We start from the raw sequence: 20,040 nt of genomic DNA, 5'->3' as shown, positions 1-20,040 counted from the left end.
CTGAAATGGATAAACTGATTTCTTTGATTAGAGAAAAAAACATTATTTTTAATTACTGGAAGCCTCTTATAGACTTCTTGTGTAAAAATGGAAAAAAATGAATTTGTGATCTATGGTTTTGATGATTAAACATGGTATATTATAGAAAGAAGAGAATGATGTAACTTTAGAGAAACAAATTAAAATGACTATAAGTATAAAGAGATTTGTATTTATATCTGTTGTGAAGAATGTTGTAAACCACTTCTTTTATAAAGTTTTTTTTCTATATTTAACTTTGTTCCTTTCTTGCACTTTTTGCTTTTTCTTTGATTTCTTTCTTTTTCTTCCCATCTATATAACAGTTTGTGTTTATTTCTAAATTCTTGTTTAAAAGTTTTGATTATATGTATATATATATCCATATCCTCCACGTTGGGACTTCCTGAGTTGAACAAAACCTTCCTGTTTTTTAATAAACTTCTCTTCCAATAATTGTATCAAACTGATCTGGAGAGGAAACAAAGCAAAATGCCATGTGTGTGCATTTAACATGCCAACTGATCAAGGTGTAAATGGTCAGGAGAAGTTTTCTTTCCATTTACACCTGGTGAGGAGCCATGTTCCACTCCCAAAAGGTGGCATTTACTGTATCTTTGTTTCATTTCTGGAGATCAATTCATAATAAAGGCAGTCAGTGTGTTTTATGCCAGGAATCAATTTTCTAAAAGGCAAGTGTTGTTTTTCATTGTTTTTCTGAAATGGAAAGTTAGTTCAAGTGGCAAAATTTGACTTATCTGAGAAATCTCACACACATCAAATCAAAGACACTAAGTGAGAAGAGGGAGGAAGGCTTGAGTTTGTTTGAAAAAGAATGGCCAGAAGAAAAAATTTATTTATGTATTTATTTATTTGCAGAGACTAAGAGACAATGCTTAATTGCAGTTCTTGTTACTCGTAGTAATTACAGCATGCATGTTTTGATTATATTCACTTAAATGAATATATGCAATTAGTCAAATTTCTTATTAACATTTACTGTAGCCTCACAGATGAACACACTTCACAGATAAAAGAACAACATCAACAATATCACAATGAACTGCCTCTCTACATAACAGCTTTTTTAACACTGCTTGAAGGGCTGATCCAGTTGTACTCTGCCTGCACCAGGACAAAGCTATTTTCTCGTATCTTCCTGAAGTGCATCATCTCTCCACTATCCTGGAGTGCAATGACATTATTATCTGGCTCACTAAAAGAGACTTCAGTCCGCTTATGGCAATACTGGGAATGGATGCAACGGAGGCCAACAGCTAGGACCATGCCAAGGACAGCAGAGCAGCCAAGGAGAACACCAAGTTGAGCTGCTACAAGTCGTGACTCTTTGTGTGACTTTTCTTTTCCTACTCCAGAAACAGCAGCTAGGGGTTTTGTCCTTGTTACTTTTAGGAGTGTATTCCTAGGATCCGCCTTCTGATCATATGTCTCCTGCCCAGATGTTGGAAATTCAGCCTGGGGCAGAAAATTTACTGAAACTTTCTGTGTTATTGTTTTTTTATTTGTTATTTGTCTTGAAACTGCTGATAAACTTTGGTAGACATCTATATTCTCTTCTCTATCCAAATCGTCTGTCTTAGGAGAGTCCCAAAACTGGACCAATGGTGAAGTTGTAATGGGAGGTGCAGACTTAGTTACTTCTGGAGTAGGTATCACCAAAGTCTCCTTGAAAGCAAAAACATTAAATGCCTATTTGAATAAAAGAAGATTACTTGAGATCTAACAGTGGCCTTAATTAAGCTTCATGGGAATAAAGCTGTTAATAGAGAGAAAAGATCTCATTATAATCTCCAGATAATAATTATTAGGTTACAAGTAGTCCTTGACTTATGACCACAATTGAGTCCAAAATTTATGTTGAGTCATTTAAGTTAGTTTTGCCCAATTTTACTGTCTTTCTTGCCATACTTGCTAAGTGAATCACTGCAGTTGATAAGTTAGTAACCTAGTTGTTAAGTGAATCTGGTTTCCCCATTGACTTTGCTTGTCAAAAGGTCACAAAAGGTGATCACATGACCTTGGGACCCAGCAACAGCCATAAATATGAATCAGTTGTCAAGCATCTGTATGATAAGCGTAATGAAATCCAAGTATCATTTATACAAAATACAGTAGTTTTTTTAAAAATGCATAATAGTTATACAAGTGTACTAGCAACAGATATGGTTATATAATGTTTGTAATAGATAATTATGTATACAATTGTAACTGTTTATATATATGTTTTTCTTGCTGTATATTTTCACTTATTTTTAAGCACTTGTTATGCACATTTTGGCTAAAATGTGTATCTTTGTGTTTTGTTCTTCTTCTTTTCTGACACTATTTTAAAAACAATATAAATATAATTTTTTTATATCTCTGTAGAAATACTTCATGCTTTGAACATAAACAAAGCAATAGCAATAGCACTTAGACTTTTGAGGGTGAAGGTTCATTCTCCGAGCTTGTGGGTTGGTTTCTGAACATTTTGTTACCAGGCTAGGTAACATCTTCAACAGAGTTTAGGGGATGTCAGTGTCAGTGTTCTTCTGTTTATAAGGGTTATGAATTAGCAAAAAGCTTACAGAGGAAACTCAGACACCTGGTCAATGACTCAACCCACTCAATAAACAACCTAGAACAATTTCTCCAATGCATCAAGCACACCAAGATCAACAAGGAAGAAATTATGGTCTCCTTCAACATCAATGCACTCTTCACCTCTATTGACATCAGCCTGGCTAAACAAACCATATACCACCTACTCACTAAACACCACATGCACAAAGATGATGTCACCACAGAACACTCCAAATCCACAAAAACCATCATGAAACTTCCAGATCTATGTCTCTATACATACTTCAAGTTCAATGGGAAAATCTATAAACAAGTACAAGGTAACCCGATGGCATCACCATATCAGGCCTAATAGCAGAAGCTGTCATGCAATGACTCAAATCCATAGCTCTACCCACCATCCAACCAAAATTCTGGACACACTACGCCAATGACACCTTTGTCATCATCAAACACTCCCAAATTGAAGAAACACAGCACCTACTCAATAACATAGTCCCTGGGGACTTCGAGTTTGCCATCGTGGATGCTGCGGACGCTGGAAGGCGAGCTCTGTTTTCCGTGTTTGGTTTTGTTCTGCTGGGGGATCCTGAAAATGTCAAAAGTCACCCTGTAGGGGCAATGAGCAAGGAGGGGACCCCTATTTGATCATGGGAGGGCAGCAGCCTTTCTGCTCGATCCGGGGCAGCCCTCCAAACCGGTGGAGGAAAGACCAACCATAGCTATATGACTCATCACTAAGCTGCAGACAACCGAAGTCAAGCTTACCACCAAGCACTTCTAAAGCAATGCGGATGAACCTGAGTGAGATCCGATCTTTTCTTTAAGATCCTAAGTATTTTCTTTTTCTGTAAAAGCTGCCCAAAGTATCTTTTCCCCCGTGAGGAGAGAGGAAAGGGAATTTCTGCCCCACCCTCTAAAAATAGCAGCGACTGACTACCCAGGGGAGTTAAAGCACTAAAAGAACAATTTTTATCTAATTGGATTTATATGTTTCTGAAACTTAGGGACTAAAAGTTTTGTTATTTTTACTGGAGACTTTTGTATTTATCTACAAAATAGAAATAAAACTGGGAAAAGGATTATAAAAATTTTGAACTTGATGACATCTTGTGGCGAAGTTTGGTATTACAACTTGTTATTGCCTAAAAGAACTTGGCTTGAAGCTCAGACTTCAGATAAAACTCTTTCAACCTTGATCGATACCACCTGTGAGAAGCTCAGCTGTAAAGAGAACTTCTGGGTGGCATAACTGGCCTGCTTGAACTATGAATGTAAACCTTTATTGACTTTCAGAGCTCTATATGGGGAATTGCTTTCCTATTTCTTTATCTGAGGAACATTGGTTATTATATGAGATGATGAAATACCTTGGACTATAAAATCTTACTTGACAAATGACTTCTACTATAAAGACTACCTATAAACACATGAAATAGAGGTTCCATACCTAGTTATAAAATTATTTTTAATGTCTGATTTTAAAGTCCTCAACTTAATACACTATTAAGAGAATGTGGATGAAGACCAGGAAAATATCCTTTCCATGTTGAAAGCAATAAATGAAACCATTCTTTCAGCTTGTGACAAAATAAGATGCAACATAAAAGAACAAGATGCCAGCTTAGATATACAAACCCAAATTTTGACCACAACCAAAGAACTAACAATGTAGAAGATAATAGAAGAAGTGGAACAATCAAATACTAAGACAGAGGACTCAACTGACCAACAAATACAGTTAATGGAAAACCTAGAAAAGGGAGTGAGAACACTGAAACTGTATGAATCAGGAGAAACTTGAGGAGAAAGAAGAAGAACAGACTGAATGGAAGATAAACATATCAAGACAATTATGGGGAATTGGAATAATAAGGGGATGATCTAATGAATACAAATGGGCTTGCCCTTCCAAAAAATGGCAACTAAATGGTCTCTCTAATTTCAAATAATATATATATTAATAGAGGGAGATCTATTTGATGATTTAAAAGCACTGATATGGAAGGCTAATTGGCAAAGAAAGAAAGCTAGAATAAGAAAGAAAGAAAGAAAGAAAGAAAGAAAGAAAGAAAGAAAGAAAGAAAGAAAGAAAGAAAGAAAGCTAGAATAAGGCTGAAGAAAATTGGGGGTTTGATTTATTAGAGGGGATTTTATATTACTAATTAGAGAGTTAAAGGAAGAAGTTGAGATAAGGGGAATTTTGGTCATTAAATTTAAAATATTTGAAAATAAGGATTCTATTTGTTTAATATTTAAAAACTAAACCCAACAGAAAAAATTATGAATTTGTTTGATTTATTGATTAATTGAAACAATATATATAATGGTTTTGATTTATTAAAAGGGATACTATATTATTAATTAGATGATTTAATATGGTGGGAAATAAATAACTTTTAGAAAATAGAACAAGACTATACTCAAATAGATAAGATGTGTATTTTGAATATTAGATTCTGTTATGAACTGAGATAAGGGAAACTTTGGTTACCTAAAGCCTGGAAAGTATAAATATCAAATGTTAAATCTGAATATTGATGGGAAACTAAAAATTGGGAAAAAAACCAATAACAGGATATTGATTGTCTATAAAGATTGAATGTAAAAGTAATTAAGATATATATAAACTAAAAAATTATTGATAAATGTAATAATGGTGTTTTTATTAAGTTGATATAATAAGAATTGAATTAGCTTAAATACGAGATAGTAGATATCAAGAGAAAAAGAGAGAGAGAATATTTGATGTAACTTGAGATTTGTACTAAAGATTTTTGTATGCTATTGAATTTCTGATTAACCCAGCCACCATGTTGTTTTTTTAAATATCTAAATGTAAAATTAGAAAATTAATAAAATATTATTTTTAAAAAACGTAGTGCCTGGGATCAAATTCACATGAGAAGAAGAAACAGACAACAGACTCCCATTCCTCAACATCGATATAAGGAGACTAAATAACTGGAAACTGTGTCTACCACAAACCCATGCACATGGACCGGACCCTCAGCTTCACAAGCAACTACCACAGTACACAGAAAAGAAGCTGTGTCTAGACCCTCTTCAGAAAGGTTAGGACACACTGCAGCACCACAACACTAAGAAAAGCAGAAGAGAAATGGCTGCTTGACATCTTTCTTCATAATGGCCTCCATAATGGCTATCCCAAAAACTTTATATTCCAACACACAGCACCCAAACCACAACACAACATACAGCCAACCACCACGCAAAAACTAACTCTACTATACATAAAAGGGGCATTGGAAATGACAGCCAGAATTCTCCAGCCTCTAGGAAGAGTAATAGACCACAAACCCACAGCCACACTCCACCAGGAATTATCCAGAACCAAAGACAAGTTACAGAAGATGAAAGAAACAATGTAATCTACAAAATCAACTGTAACAATTTCAACCAATTCTATGTGGGACAAACAACACATCAGTTAAAAACCAGGATCTACGAATAATGGCTGGCAGTCAAAGAGCATGATCCCAAATCCTTAATCTACCCATACTGACACCAAACAGCACCAGTTCGATTGGAGCAACACAAAAATCATTGGCCACGCTACCATCGGCCATGCTTGTGAATTCTTCAAAATCTGGGACTCCATAAGCAATTCCATCAACAAACACATTGACCTACAACTAGCCTACAAACTCCTCAGAATAATAATAATAATAATAATAATAATAATAATAATAATAAATCTAGTGAGGCACTACCTTGATGTGGTTGTGGGGCTTGTGTACTCTGAGGAAGATGAGAGCTATGCCAGAAGTTCAACCATACTGGACAGGTCTCATCAGAGGAGTCAGACAAAGAGTGTCTCTCCCATAAAAAATATGGTGAGACGTAAATTACAGAAAGTCATATTGGCTCGGATGTCACCCGGGTTAACAAGGTCCGCGCTAGATGTTGGAGTTCCTGGATATCTGGTGAAAAATGGGCTACAGGACTCAGGACTGTTGGCTGAGCAACCAGGGCCAGCAGCTTCAGAACTACTGGAAGAAAAGGTGTTTACCCGTCACAAATACACACTGATTGAAAACAAAGAAATAATGATCTGTTATTACAGATCAAGTCCAACAAGAAGAGGATATCTGAAATGAATGCACCAGTGCTGAATGGGAGGTGGAATAAGGAAAAAAATTGTTTGAATTCAATGACATTTAACATGAATTAAAATCAACATTTTCTTCTTAATCTCAAATAAGAAATTACAACTGGATTAATAACTTTAGAGATTATCAAAACTACACTGTGAGGGACTATAGACATTTCTAGGGCATCAACTTGTCCAATGGTGTAGGCTACAAGATGTAAACTACATAAATCAAGGAAAACTGGAACACATATACATATGGAACATAAAAATAATCAGGAAATGAGAAACTAAGTCTTATAAATACAGAGTGAGGCAAACAATGGGTTTAGTTTCGACAGGTGGGGATAAGTCAAATATCTGATGGTATACCATTTAAAAGGTGTCCAAAACTTTTCCCTAATATTACAGAATGTAGGATGTGAAGTAGTGGCTTTAAACTAGCGAAAGTCAGATAGATGGCTTAGTGTCAAGAATACTTCAACAGTGAAATTAGTTATTGATGGGTATAGTGACTTTCCCATCATCAGCTGTATTCAGAGATTGGACAGCCATATTTTGGAGATGTTTTAAACTTGATTCCTGTACTGAGCAGATTGAACCAATGCAAATGGAAATAATTTACAACTTCCCATGGTTAAAAATACCCCAGTTTAAGGACAAACCATAGTTAAGAACATAGTTTATTGCAGCAAATTTTGAGTTAAATACATCATGATTCAAGTTAAATACACAATGGTTCTAATTCATTACACAATATTATTTATATAGTATTATATAAATAATATATATATATATATATATATATATATATATATATATATATATATATATATGAATATAGGTAGTCCATTTGTTTAGTGACTGTTTAAAGTTACAATGGCACTGAGAAAAGTGACTTATGATCAGTCCTCATATTTACAACCATCATAGCATCCCCAGCAGAAGTGCATCTGGCATGTATTTACAATGATTGCAGCATCCTGGGACCATATGATCATCATTTGTGACCTTCCCACTCCATTTCTCATAAGCAAAATCAATGGAGAAGCTGGATTCATTTAACAATAAGATGCAATATATCTTGTAAATCATTATATACCATGTAAGTCATTTGAATACATGTTGGTAAGTGTTCATAAATTAATTGTAAATGTTTTAATTTATCTCCGTAGTTTTAACTTTCTGATGGATAATTTTGTCATTATAATGTTTTAAATCATGAATCTCTGGAAGCGCTTCTGTTCTAAAGTGGGTGGCATGTGAGTTACAGATAAAACAACCGAAGTCTGCCAGAAAATAGACTTCAGTGTATGCAGTTTGGGGACTTTTACTCAACAGGAGTAAGAATAATAGCACCTCTAAAACAGAATTCTAAAAATGTGCCTTATAAGACTGGACTTCTAGCATGGAAAGAATTTATGATGCTATTATAAAGGTGAAACGATAGATCTTTACTAAAAGACGATATGTCCTAACTTACTACACACATACACACACCTCCCCAAAGGCTTACCTGCATGCTTTTCTTACATGTCAGACACAAAAGAGACATGGGAATACTTGAAGTGGTTTCTGTCCTAAAATGTTGAAGAGGAAGTTCCAATTAATTTCTTGTAATATTAATAAATATTTAGTAATTGTACTACACTGTACTAATATTTACTACAGCTTGAATTCTGTAGGAACTTTTCTTGCTGTCACTTTCTTATAGTATTCATTTTACAAATAGAAATTGATTTTACAAATAGAGGACGAAAGCTCCCACATCTCAGCTATGCTATTCATGCTGAGTTTTTGCTTTCAGTTTGCTGAAATACTGCTTCCTGTTACGAATCTCTATCCTTTTCAGAACAGATGTACAGAGTTTTCAAGTAATCAGGGTATCTCACAGTTGCCAATTTCCAATTGTCAGTCACAATTTTAACATCTTGTGAACCATTGAGTAAGATCTTCACACCTCACTCACACATCTTTATATATATGATATTTTCCCAACATTTAGAGAATGAAATTTTCTAAAGACTCATCCAAGGACATTCTTCCTAGATTAGTATTTCGTAATGATTCAGCAATGAGATCAAGTGTATACAGTATATTAATGACAGAACAAACACTCTTGTTTGTCTTATTAAAAAGCAAGTATAGAAACTTGTAGCCTTCTGGGTGATACTTGGTAAGTGATACTTCAATTCCCAGAAACCTCAGCATTTACATGGCTACTAGCAGTAATGAGGTCTATACCAGATTAATTCTGAGAGATCTTGTCTTAATATGAACTAGAGCAGATTAGAAATTTAGACTTTCCCAATAAGGCAAGTGAAAGAACTTACATTGTTGATAGCCATTCTGTTTTATGAGGTACTGGTGGCACACTTGATCATGTCATAAGGGTTTAAAAGTTTAGAATTATAGGAAATGTATCATTTCCATTAACTATGTGATTCAATGAAATCTGCTTGTTGTAAATGTCTGTAAGATTGGGGTTTGAAGGCTAAAAAGATAATTTACTTAAAATGAAACACATACTTGCATAAGAGAGAGGAACACAGTCTTAAGACTTCAGGCAGACATGTCAAACACAAGGACCAGGGGCCGGATGCGGCCCACGAAGTGGTTTCATGTAGCCCATGAAGCCATCCTGGAAACAGTGAAGAACAGCCCCTGCTGCCTTGGTCCTGGCCCAGGCCGGCCGGGAGCCAATGTACAATTTTGTGGTGGCCATCTATGCTGAAACGCATTTAGTTTTAGCTCCACAAGACCGTCTAGAAACAGTGAGGAACCAGCCCCTGCCGTATCGGCCCTGCCCCCTGGGTGCATGCTGGGGAGGTGAGGACTGAAGAAATGCACCATCGCCTGGAAGTGGCCAGCAAATGGCCCTTGCCTACTTCACATATCCGGCTTGATGGGCTCCGGGGGAGGGGTTTTGGCAGGCAGCGGGGCGCTCTCCTCACAGCATCGAGAGGCTGAGCCAGGTGGCACAAATCCAAAAAGAAACACGATGATGCCCAGCCCCCAGCCTGCCCGGTTTCGGCAGGCAGCGGGGCACTCTCCTCACAGCACCAAGAGCTGAGCCAGGTGGCACAATACTGATGAGAAGTGCAATGCTGCCTAGCCCCCAGCCTGCCCAGTTTCAGCAGGCATCAAGGTGCAAAGCTGGTGAGCTTCGCACCGCCCATCTCAACCTCTCAGTGCTGTGAGGAGAGCGCCCGGCTGCCTGCTGAGACCGGGCAGGCTGGAGGCTGGGCGGCGTCGCACTTTTCAGATTTGTGCTGCCTGGCTCAGCCTCTCGGTGCTGTGAGGAGAGTGCCCTGCTGCCTGTCGAAACCAGGCAGACTGGGGGCTGGGCGGCATTGAGCAGGTAATGTTGACTCTCACACTGGTCATGGCATCCCCTCCCACAGAGCCTACCAAGCCAGATATGTGAAGTAGGTGAGGGCCATGTGCTGGCCACTTCCAGGCAATGGTGCATTTCTTCATTCCTCACAAAGAGTGACACCTCCCCAGTTGCATTTCTTGCCTGTTTTTCTCCCTCCCTCTTCTCAAATATTTTCCCACCACTCTGTACTTAGGAAGGAAGAAAGGAAAGAAGGAAAGAAGAAGAGGGAGGGTCTGAGGGAAGTCCTGCCTTAGTCCTGCCCTGCTGCCCTTTTACCATCCCCTTGCCCCCTCCTCCTGGCCTATCCTGGGGGTCTCCCATCCTATTGCTAAGGAAGATTTGGATACAAAGCTGGGTCTCCTCCCATGGAGAGGGAATGGGCCTCCCTCTGACTTTGCCCTTATACCCATCATGAGCAACCTGGCTAAGGAAAGCAAGCACAGCAGCAGCAGCTTTGAGGAGGAGGTAAGTGCAGCTGGGTGCCCCCTTGGGGAAGTGGGGCTGGGCGCCATGGGTGCTCGATGGCCAGGCTGGGCATTTGACCTCTGCTGCCCAGGGCTCCGGGCAGCCTGCACCACCATCCAGCCCCCTCGCATGGCCTGAGAGGAACGGTGAGGCTCCTCCAGTGGACCATGTCTTGGCACTTGTCCTGGTCCCACCCCCTTCTGCCAGAGACCCTCAGATCTGTCCCACTCCTGCCCAGACCCCCACAAGCACCCTTGATGCCTATGATGTAGAGCTGGCAATGCCCACCCAATAGGCCACACCCATTCCATCCACGCCCACCCGTAGGCCGCACCCACCCTGGCCACACTCACCTGGCCCCCCGAGGGCAACCACAATGCTGATGTGGCCCTCAATGAAATTGAGTTTGACACCCATGACTTAAGGGATCCTTAGTGTTTACTGAGTTTGGTTGCTTTCTTGCAGACATTTCATTACCCAAACTAAGCAACATCATAAGTGCTAGCATATAATGACAATTTTTAGATACATTACCATCAATTGTGAAATTAGGTATTTTATAGAATGCCTAGGAAAGCTATAGAATGCCAAAAAATGAACATCAAAGTATGAAATGCTTAATATCTCATACATTTCCTAGGCATTCTATTCATTGCCAAAAGACTAACAGCAAGCTATAAAATACTCCCATTAAAATGCCATTCTAGCCTTCTTTGTTGCAACAAGTAGGTCAATACTGGTCTTTTTCTCTTGGTTTTTTTTTCAGAAAGAAAGTCCTGTACTTTACTTTGCATTTCATTTTCATATATGTCTTTTCAATAAAAGGTTAGGGTTAGGGTTAGGGCTAGGGCTAGGGCTAGGGTTAGCCTAACTCTGACCCTAGTCCTAATACTAACCCTTTTCATGATTCTCTTTTTATACTTTGCCTAAATAGTTCTTGTCATTCTGCATAATGCCTTGGTATTATATACAGTGCCTAGGGAAAGCATATAGCATATTTAAATAACACAGACATTTCATACTTTGCCTAAAAATGTCACACATTCTATAAATTTCCTAGGCATTCTATACAATAACAGTATATACAGCTGTTAACACATTGTTGTTAACAAACACACATTTAGTACTCTCACACTACCTATTGCGTGCACTGGAAAAATAATCTTGCACTTTGAAATTCAGATCCTGAAGCTGAAGAGATGATTCCAGAGCGAAATCACCATTTTTGTCGATTCCATTATTGAGCAGTATGTCATACGAAGTGACCCTGTCTACAAAGGACTCAGAAAGAAAATTCCTAGTGATGCCAACATCAGAGGCTTGTTTTCCATGGTAAGTTGAATCCAAAGCCAGGGTTGCTTCAGTTTGAATCAGGCTGGGGGTGGGTGGAAATGTCGCAAATGGAGTTACAATGGTTTCAGGAACAGAACTTCCTTGCGGGAGGGGAAACAAAAACAAAACCTTAAAAAATAACTGCACCGAACAAAATAGAAAACACACTTATTTACCTAAACCTTTTCCATGTTAAACGATTGTCATACATTATAAAGTATTAAGAGATAAATTATTTAATTAGATGAACATATGTCTAATCCATTGTTTTATTTCTGAGAGAAGTCAGTCAGATGCACCCGAGAAGATTACTATATATGGATAGAGCAGCGATTGTTATTGAGTGCCATATTTTCTATTACTTGAGGCAGTTCTGCTCTCCACTTTTGCCTAAGAACTGCCCCTGTTTCTCAAAAGGAAAAAAAAGTATGTTCTAACATTTTAAAGATGCAAAGAAAAGGAGAACAAGAATATTTGGCCCTTTCCCCCCACCCTACATTTATTGAAAGATCCAAATGAGGGCTCCTAAAGTTTATTCGTATGAAGAAACCACCCCAGGTACATAATAGACAAAAAAAAAAAAAAAAAAAAAAATCAGCAAAAGCTATCTTAGAGAAACTGCTCACTTATAATCTATTCACTTTACACTAGACTGTAAATTGAATTAGGGCAGTAATTAAAAATTAGTTGACTTGGACATTTTGCTCATGAAAATAAGAATCCACTTTCTGCCTCAATAAATTTAGAATTCAATATGGAGACTTGCAGCAAATGTGACTATTGTAGAGTTAAGAGAACTAGAAACAATTAAAAAATAAAACGGGCACTTATAGTCTTTCCTACAAGAAAAAATGTGTGTCAGAGGACAACTTACTTTTTCCTATAGTAAATGTTCCTTTCAGATCAATAGGTTCCTGAAGTAGTGCTGGTTTAATTGTACTGGAGAGATCATTATTTTCAGCAATTGTTCTATTCTGTATTTGTTGAGAAACAGTCGACGATTCAATCTTTGCCCAATAAACAAAGTACGACTGAACAACTGATAAACTGTAAAGTATTTGAAGAAAGGCTTTAATCATTCTCTGCATTAATGAATCATTTAGTAAATAAAAAAACAATTCTTCAAAATCTGCAAGCAGTATAATTGAAAAATGCATGAAAATATTAGGCATAGAACAATTTTAAACTTACAGTATAATATTCATAGATCCTATATTCTGCTAATTAGAAACTCATACCAGACATGAGTAAATTCTCTTCTAGATTATCCTTTTCAAGTAAATAATCAGAAAGTAAAATAACATTTTACACATTTCCATCTTTTTAATCCAAAACTAAAAGCATGCTCTATGCTCTTGTTAATGAAACCTGCACACCAAAACACTTATCTGATTCTCATCAATTGAGTTATTAGAATACATGAAGACGCAATGTCATACTTAGCGAGCAAATACTTACAAGAATCTGATGTCTCCAATAGGCTGATCTGGTGCTTTCCACACAAAAGACAAGTTTTTCTTAAGTGATTTGTCTGAATGGGTAACGGTGTCACCATCTTCAAAACAAGTCAGTAATTTGGAGCCAGGAGGAATGTATACAAATGTGCCGGCAATTTGGTCATTCAGAACCCTGCGAGCTTGAAGCATGAAGCCCATAAAATCACGTGAACTCCTGATTGTAACTGGAAGGGGGGGGGGGAAAGGACGTGATGCAAAAACATTTATATTACTGTAGATATGGGGCTGAGGAGGAGAGGGTTTCTGAGGTGAAGTCCACCTACAACAATTTATTGTAGAGATTATGTTTATACTAGAATTCACTTGTTTCACATCTCAAATGTGTTTCTGCTCACAACCAAGTTTTCTAGAAGGAACTGAGCATAAGTATGATTGACAAGAAGGAAATAATTTCATTCCAATCTCTTACTTTTTGGAAAGCCTCTGATACAATTTGTCAGAAGATATATAAAACCCTCAAGCAACTTGGCAATCTTTTAGAAGTTCTATTAAAGTAGAACATTAGAACTACTTTTCCAAGCTATGTCTTGGAAAAAGAGGTTGCTATTATGTGTGCCTGAGCTATAGTGAGCACATTTTTCTTACATATTTCTCAACCATTCTCATCAATTTGATGGGAAAAAATATTTTTCTTTTTTCCCAAAGCAGGTGAGAAGTTGCATGGTGTGTGATATTCTAAAGTGGCTACAGAGTCTCTTTATCAGAATTTCCTGTCTTTTATTGTACAATCTTCTTTTCAATTATTTGCAGGCTTCTTGGTTTCTTACCTTCATTTAAATCCCAAGAGAGGGAATTTCACCTATGGAGTTTCCCATATGTGGACATGTAGGCAATAGTGAGACTTAGGAGCAAGGAACAGAGGGGCAACAAGACAATAACAGCAGCAGTATTTTCCAGTTAGTGCAAAAGTCCACCCAGAGAAATGGGAAAGCGCTTTCCAATCTTCTCAAAGTGAAGCATTAAAACAAAACCCACTTTTAGAGAGAAATAATATTTTCAAGAAATTGCAAAATAGATTACAGCCCAGTACTGCATCTTTATCTCCTATAATTCTCCACTATATCGCCTCTTTCTTAAAAAGAAGCAAATTTTAGGCACGTTCAGTCATTCCACATTTAACATGTAGTTAATAGAGGTAAAAACAAAATAGTGTCCATGTCAGACCCCAAAACTCCTTGTCTGCTCTCTCCTTTCTTCTATTCCAGTGGTTCTCAACCTTCCTAATGCCGAGACCCTTTAATACAGTTCCTCATGTTGTGGTGACCCCCAACCATAAAATTATTTTCGTTGCTACTTCATAACTGTAATTTTGCTACTGTTATGAATCATAATGTAAATATCTGATATGCAGGGTGTATTTTCATTGTTACGAATTGAACATAATTAAAGCATAGTGATTAATCACAAAAAAAATATAGCAATGCTCGTTGGAGAAGCTTACTCTTCCTTGCTCAAAAATGTTGGGAGGGAGGGAAGGGGAAGGAAGGAAGGAAGATTGAAGGGGAAAGGAAGGAGATGGAGAAGGAAGGAAGATTGAAGGGGAAAGGAAGGAGATGGAGAAAAAAGGAAGGAAGGAGAGAGAGATTGAAGGGGAAGGGATGGAGATGGAGAAGGAAGGAGATTGAAGGGGAAAGGAGGGAAGGAAGGAAGGAAGGAAGGAAGGAAGGAAGGAAGGAAGGAAGGAAGGAAGGAAGGAAGGAAGGAAGGAGAGATTGAAGGGGAAGGGAAGGAGAAGGAAGGAAGGAAGGAAGGAAGGAAGGAAGGAAGGAAGGAAGGAAAGGAAGGAAGGAAGGATGGATTGGATTGATCTTTGGAGAGTCATGTTTTCCCAGATGGTAATGAACTGCAACTCCCAGCATTCCCCACTGGCTGCTGGGGATAGTAGTCCAGTAAGGTCTGGAGACACACACAGATGCCCTAGCAGGGGAAATTGGCTGGGTAATTGCTGTGGCTTTACTTGGAGGCATTCTGCAGCTCCTGAAAATCACTTTAACCAATTTTTCCTGGTTCAGCAAAGGCAACAAGTAATAAAACAAGCAACAGGTACTGGTAATAAAATAGCCCAAATTGTCCTTTAAAGTGCAGATGAAAAGAACCAGGGAAAGGGAAATTGTGTCTGCCTCTTTGACCAACGGGAGGAGAAGCGGTAGGAAAAGTGCGGCGTTTCAGCTTGGGGACACAGCCTTGCCCGCAGGCACTGCGGGAGCCCCTTTCCATGTCACACAGCCCTTCACCACCAAACCCTTCCCCGACTCATCGCATGCAAGAGGGGTGCGGCCGGAGCTCCAGCTCCCGCTCGGAAGGCGCCGCTTCTCCCCTCCCAGCCAGGCTGGCTTGCCTCTGACGCACATGTGGGCATCGCCGCCACCTCGCCCTCTTCCCCACCACCTGGCCGCTTCCGAGGCCTGGAGCCTGACGAGCTGGGAAGGAGCTGCTCCTGCCTGCCAGCCCCGACGGCAAGAGAGGCAGGTTGGGCAGCGCGGGGGAGGCTTTGGTGCGGGAGGGGAGGGCGGCCAGGAGCAGAGCACGGCCGGACAACCAGGAGCATGGGGACTGGCTTGGCGTCGCAGCTTAGCTCAGCCAGCAGTGGCGGCGGCAGCAGCGGAGCAGCTCAGTGGCAGTGCCAGCAGCGGCCCAGACCCAGCTTGGCTTGGCCCAGCCACCCATGCAGCTGAGCCGGCCCAGGGTGGCGGCGGGGATGCGTGCGATGGCGCTGCGATGGCAGGAGCAGATGCTGTCAGAGAAGGGTGCCCTGGAGGCAGAGGAGCCGGCAGAGGAGGAGGAGGAGGAAGGCAGCGTCAGCAGCCGGATAGAGGAGCAGTTTCTCGGTTCCTAAGACCATTGGAAATATGTGTTTTCTGATGATCTTAGGCAACCCTTGTGAAAGCGTTGTTCGACTCCAAAAGGGTCGCGACAGGTTGAGAACCGCTCTTCTATTATTTTGGAGCCTGTCACTCCTGTTGGGGGAGAGGTGCATGGGGGATTCATAGTGGTAATTTTCGCTTTCTCCTTTCTTTGTCTGGCCTCCTCCTTTTGAGTACAGAATGCATCTTCTTATCTAGGAGACAGTTACAAGGAAACAAAAGCTGGAGAAGATCTTGAGATGCATAGCTACCATACCAGTCAGCCGCCCATCAAGCCACCTGTGGATTGGTTGGATTTCAAATAAATATTATGACTTTGGTGGGAGGGAGCATATTGCTTGCTTTAATTATATCATTCACGCAGGCTTTTCTTCAGATCTCGCCTTACATTCCCTGCTGTCACTAGTCCCTAATAAAAGTTTCCTTTTGAAACAATGCTTGTTTCAAGAATTCTGCTTTCTTGGGTGATTAGTTGAAGTGGGTCCTGACAGTCCATACTACTAATGACATCACCAATTCTTTGGTCTTCATTTCTTTCTTTCAATATATTTTTTGGAGAAAGATTATGAAAATACAAAAGATAAACAGGAGAAAAAACTAGTAAATATTAAAGACAAGGACAGAAAAAAAACTTGAACAGAACTAAGAAAAGATGTCAGGAAGGAAATATGCAAGAGATATAATACTAGAAATTCCACAGCAGAAAGTGAAGTCATGCTCCGTTCTCAGCTTCAGAGGCATTTCCTTCAGTCGCAGAAGTAGGCTGGCTGGGTGGGGCTGTTGGTGCAGCCACCGCAAGTTGAGACCATGGAAAAGACACGCCCCACACACAAAAAATAAGACGTGGGGCCTCTTTCAGAGCCCCCCCCCAAAAAGAGACCAGGTCTTATTTTCGGGGAAAAACAGTAATTATTTTTGAAAATCCTGTAATCAGGTGCTATTTCTTACCTGGTACTTTGTCACCTGGAGAAAAGGAAGTGTTGGTATGGATGGTAAGGTAATTATTCTGAGGATTCTGAAGATGAGCTCGGATGTGTTTGGGACTCATATCAGAACAGGCAGAAAGGGTGGCCCCATGGGAAAAGCCATCAGCGTATGAAACCAAGTACAGGATGGTAAATGCCCACAGAACAAGAAAGGACCAGGCTTTCATCTTGCCCTCTGCCTGACAGAAAAAAACAAATACATTTGGCAGGAATACTTTTTTTTATCTTTCTATAAAAAATAGACAGCCTGAATGCAGTTATTAGTAACATCTTTGAAATCCAGATATAACCGAAGCTTTAGCTTTGAAAAACTTTACACCACCAGAAGCAAGGATTTAATTATTTGTGAATTTCTGCCATGGTGAGTCCACAAAGTGAAACTTCTCAGAACAAAGTGGCAGCTTTGACTTCTTAGCTGGGAACTCTTTGGAACTGAACTTTCTGATGCATGTGGTGGGGCTACGTCAGAAACTTCTAGAGCAGAGTATCTCAACTGCAACAACTTTATGATGTATGTGTGTGTGGATTTCAACTTCTAGAATTCTGGCTGGGGATTTCTGGGAGTTGAAATCACACATCTTAAAGTTGCTGAGGCTGAGAAGCACTGCCATAGAGACTTTTTTCTGAGGAATAATTTAATACGCAGGGGATGAATGTAGCTACTCAGGCTCTGTGACCTATCTAGAAAATATTCACCCAGCAGCAGATCCATTGTAATGAAATCACATTTTTCCAGCATTCAAACTGAATTACCTGCAACCTTCTTTTGATCTTGCAGCTGTTTAATAGAAACATAAAAAATATTAACTTTATATCTCTATACATCCTTTGTACATAAACAAAAAGTGCAATATTTTCTGTGTTGAGAGTCATTTGAGTAACAGGATGGGGAAATTAATTGAAACTAAAGATATCATTGTTCCTGAATGCCTAAGTAATACTTTCTGCTTATTAGAAATTACAACTGAATAATTACCTCTGGAGTTTATTGAGACCACAACTAGGGAGACTGTATGCAATTCTGGTACCTCAATTTGTGCATTTCTGATTTAGACAATCCCAGGCAAATTGATATCTATAGCATGCCATCTTCGAGCTTCTGAAGTCCAAATATAAATGATCAGCCTAATGGAGTAGGCTGCCAGATGTAGACTACAAAAATCTACACCAGTAGATGGTGTGGCTTTTATTATTGCATTATAAAAGTAAAAAATATATTATTATAAATGAAAATCTCAATAATTTTACTATATTTCCTCTTATTATATTTCACTACATCATATAATGAAATGTAATAAATAAAAGTAGGCTTGTTCTATAGCATATAGCACAGGTGTCAAACTCGCCTTGTCACATGACGTGTCGTGACATATCACAACTTTTTTCCCATTGCCGGAGCTGGGGTGGGCGCGGCCTCCGCATGATGCAACCGGCCCACAGGCCAGCAGTTTGACAGCCCCGGTATATAGAGATTTTTTCCTTCTATTTTCAGTGCACTAAATGGGATAACATTATACAATGAACTTTTTCTTCTCAGATTTGTTCTCAGACCATAGAGTGATTTGTTCACTTTTATTCCTCTGAATAGATTTATGCAAACATTTCCATATTAAAGAAAGTTGTAAAGCCATAGAAGAGACCCATTTTAAAAACCCAGTACCATGATTGAAATTTTTGAACAATGAGGCCACTCACAAATGTCTTGTTTTGACACCTGCTAGAGCAATTCTCACACAGCATCATCTATATTCCAATTACAAATTATTATATCTGAAATTAGTGAATATATCCTTCAATACACCCACTGGCAGTCTCCTGATATTGAACACCAAAGTTGCATTACAAGCTGCTATTACTTACCTGGGGACCCATATTCCTTCAGACACAGCAACTTTCTCCTGCAGCCTGACAGGCAAACATCCTTTAAAGAAAAAAGCTCTTTGTTTTCTCCACTAATGGGAAGAGCAACAGCTGTTACTGTTATTATTTAATAGCTACAGGAAGCCAGTAAGTGCTCAAATCCAGTTTTAATCATGTTAGTTCTTTACACTTTACTCATTCATGGAAAAAAAAAGGATCACAAAGAAATGGTTTCTACAATATTACATAATGTATGTGTAGGGAAATGATATTGCTTCATGTAAATTTAAGTTCATAATAGATTATAAGTGTTTCATCTGAAACTTCTTTCAAAAAATGTATATAGAGGGTTTTATTTTCTCATTTACCACCAACTATACAGAACTGATTTATTTTTATTTTTTTGCACATTGGAAAACATATCCTGCCCAATTCATCTTCCAGGTTTGTATAATAATATTGAAATTAAGATCTAGCAATATAGGAAACAGGAGTTTGATTCCATCCAGGCCTGAAAATGTCTTATTCCTCATCTCTCTTTTAGATGATGTCATTTCCATGCAATAATATAGGTCAGAGCCATAACATCTATTGTTAACACAAATAAAGAGTGCAAGTCTTAACTGAAGTTTTACAACAGGTGTTTGAGGCACTGGAGCATAAGGAAAATCATTTGTCCATGTTCCTTGACTACAGCTTCTCTAACATAGAAACAGCTCTGAGAACAGAACCTAGGAATAATCTGGCTTAATTGTTTATATTATTTATATTTTATTTAAATATTTCTATTATTAAAGTTGGTAGATGAATATAATATATCTAAGTATATACAGAAATTGTCATGTTTATACAGTAGGCATTCAGTATGTCACTGATTAGAATTTAAAGATTAATCATATTGTTTATTAGTTGATTAGAAATT

At 38.7% G+C, this 20,040-nt stretch overlaps 1 protein-coding gene across 2 annotated transcripts; it reads right to left on the bottom strand.

The window, feature by feature from the left end:
* Positions 1-900: 900 nt before the first annotated feature.
* On the bottom strand, positions 901-19,154 carry REELD1 (reeler domain containing 1). 2 transcript variants are annotated; one of them, XM_039338898.1, is made up of 7 exons: positions 19,119-19,154; positions 17,221-17,437; positions 13,350-13,572; positions 12,766-12,938; positions 11,698-11,992; positions 8,232-8,295; positions 901-1,704 (listed from the first exon to the last, which is right to left on the bottom strand). In XM_039338898.1, the coding sequence occupies exons 1-7, from the start codon at positions 19,128-19,130 to the stop codon at positions 1,090-1,092; spliced, it is 1,599 nt and encodes a 532-aa protein (XP_039194832.1). In that variant the 5' UTR covers positions 19,131-19,154; the 3' UTR covers positions 901-1,089. The 2 variants fall into 2 exon arrangements, with proteins under 2 accessions (XP_039194832.1, XP_039194833.1); XM_039338899.1 differs by lacking the exon at positions 19,119-19,154 and adding an exon at positions 18,012-18,037.
* Positions 19,155-20,040: the final 886 nt, after the last annotated feature.

Source organism: Crotalus tigris, unplaced genomic scaffold, assembly GCF_016545835.1.
Source record: "Crotalus tigris isolate CLP2741 ecotype Arizona unplaced genomic scaffold, ASM1654583v1 scf7180000017725.2566008, whole genome shotgun sequence".
Lineage (NCBI taxonomy): Eukaryota > Metazoa > Chordata > Lepidosauria > Squamata > Viperidae > Crotalus > Crotalus tigris.
This window is presented reverse-complemented; position numbering and strand designations above follow the sequence as displayed.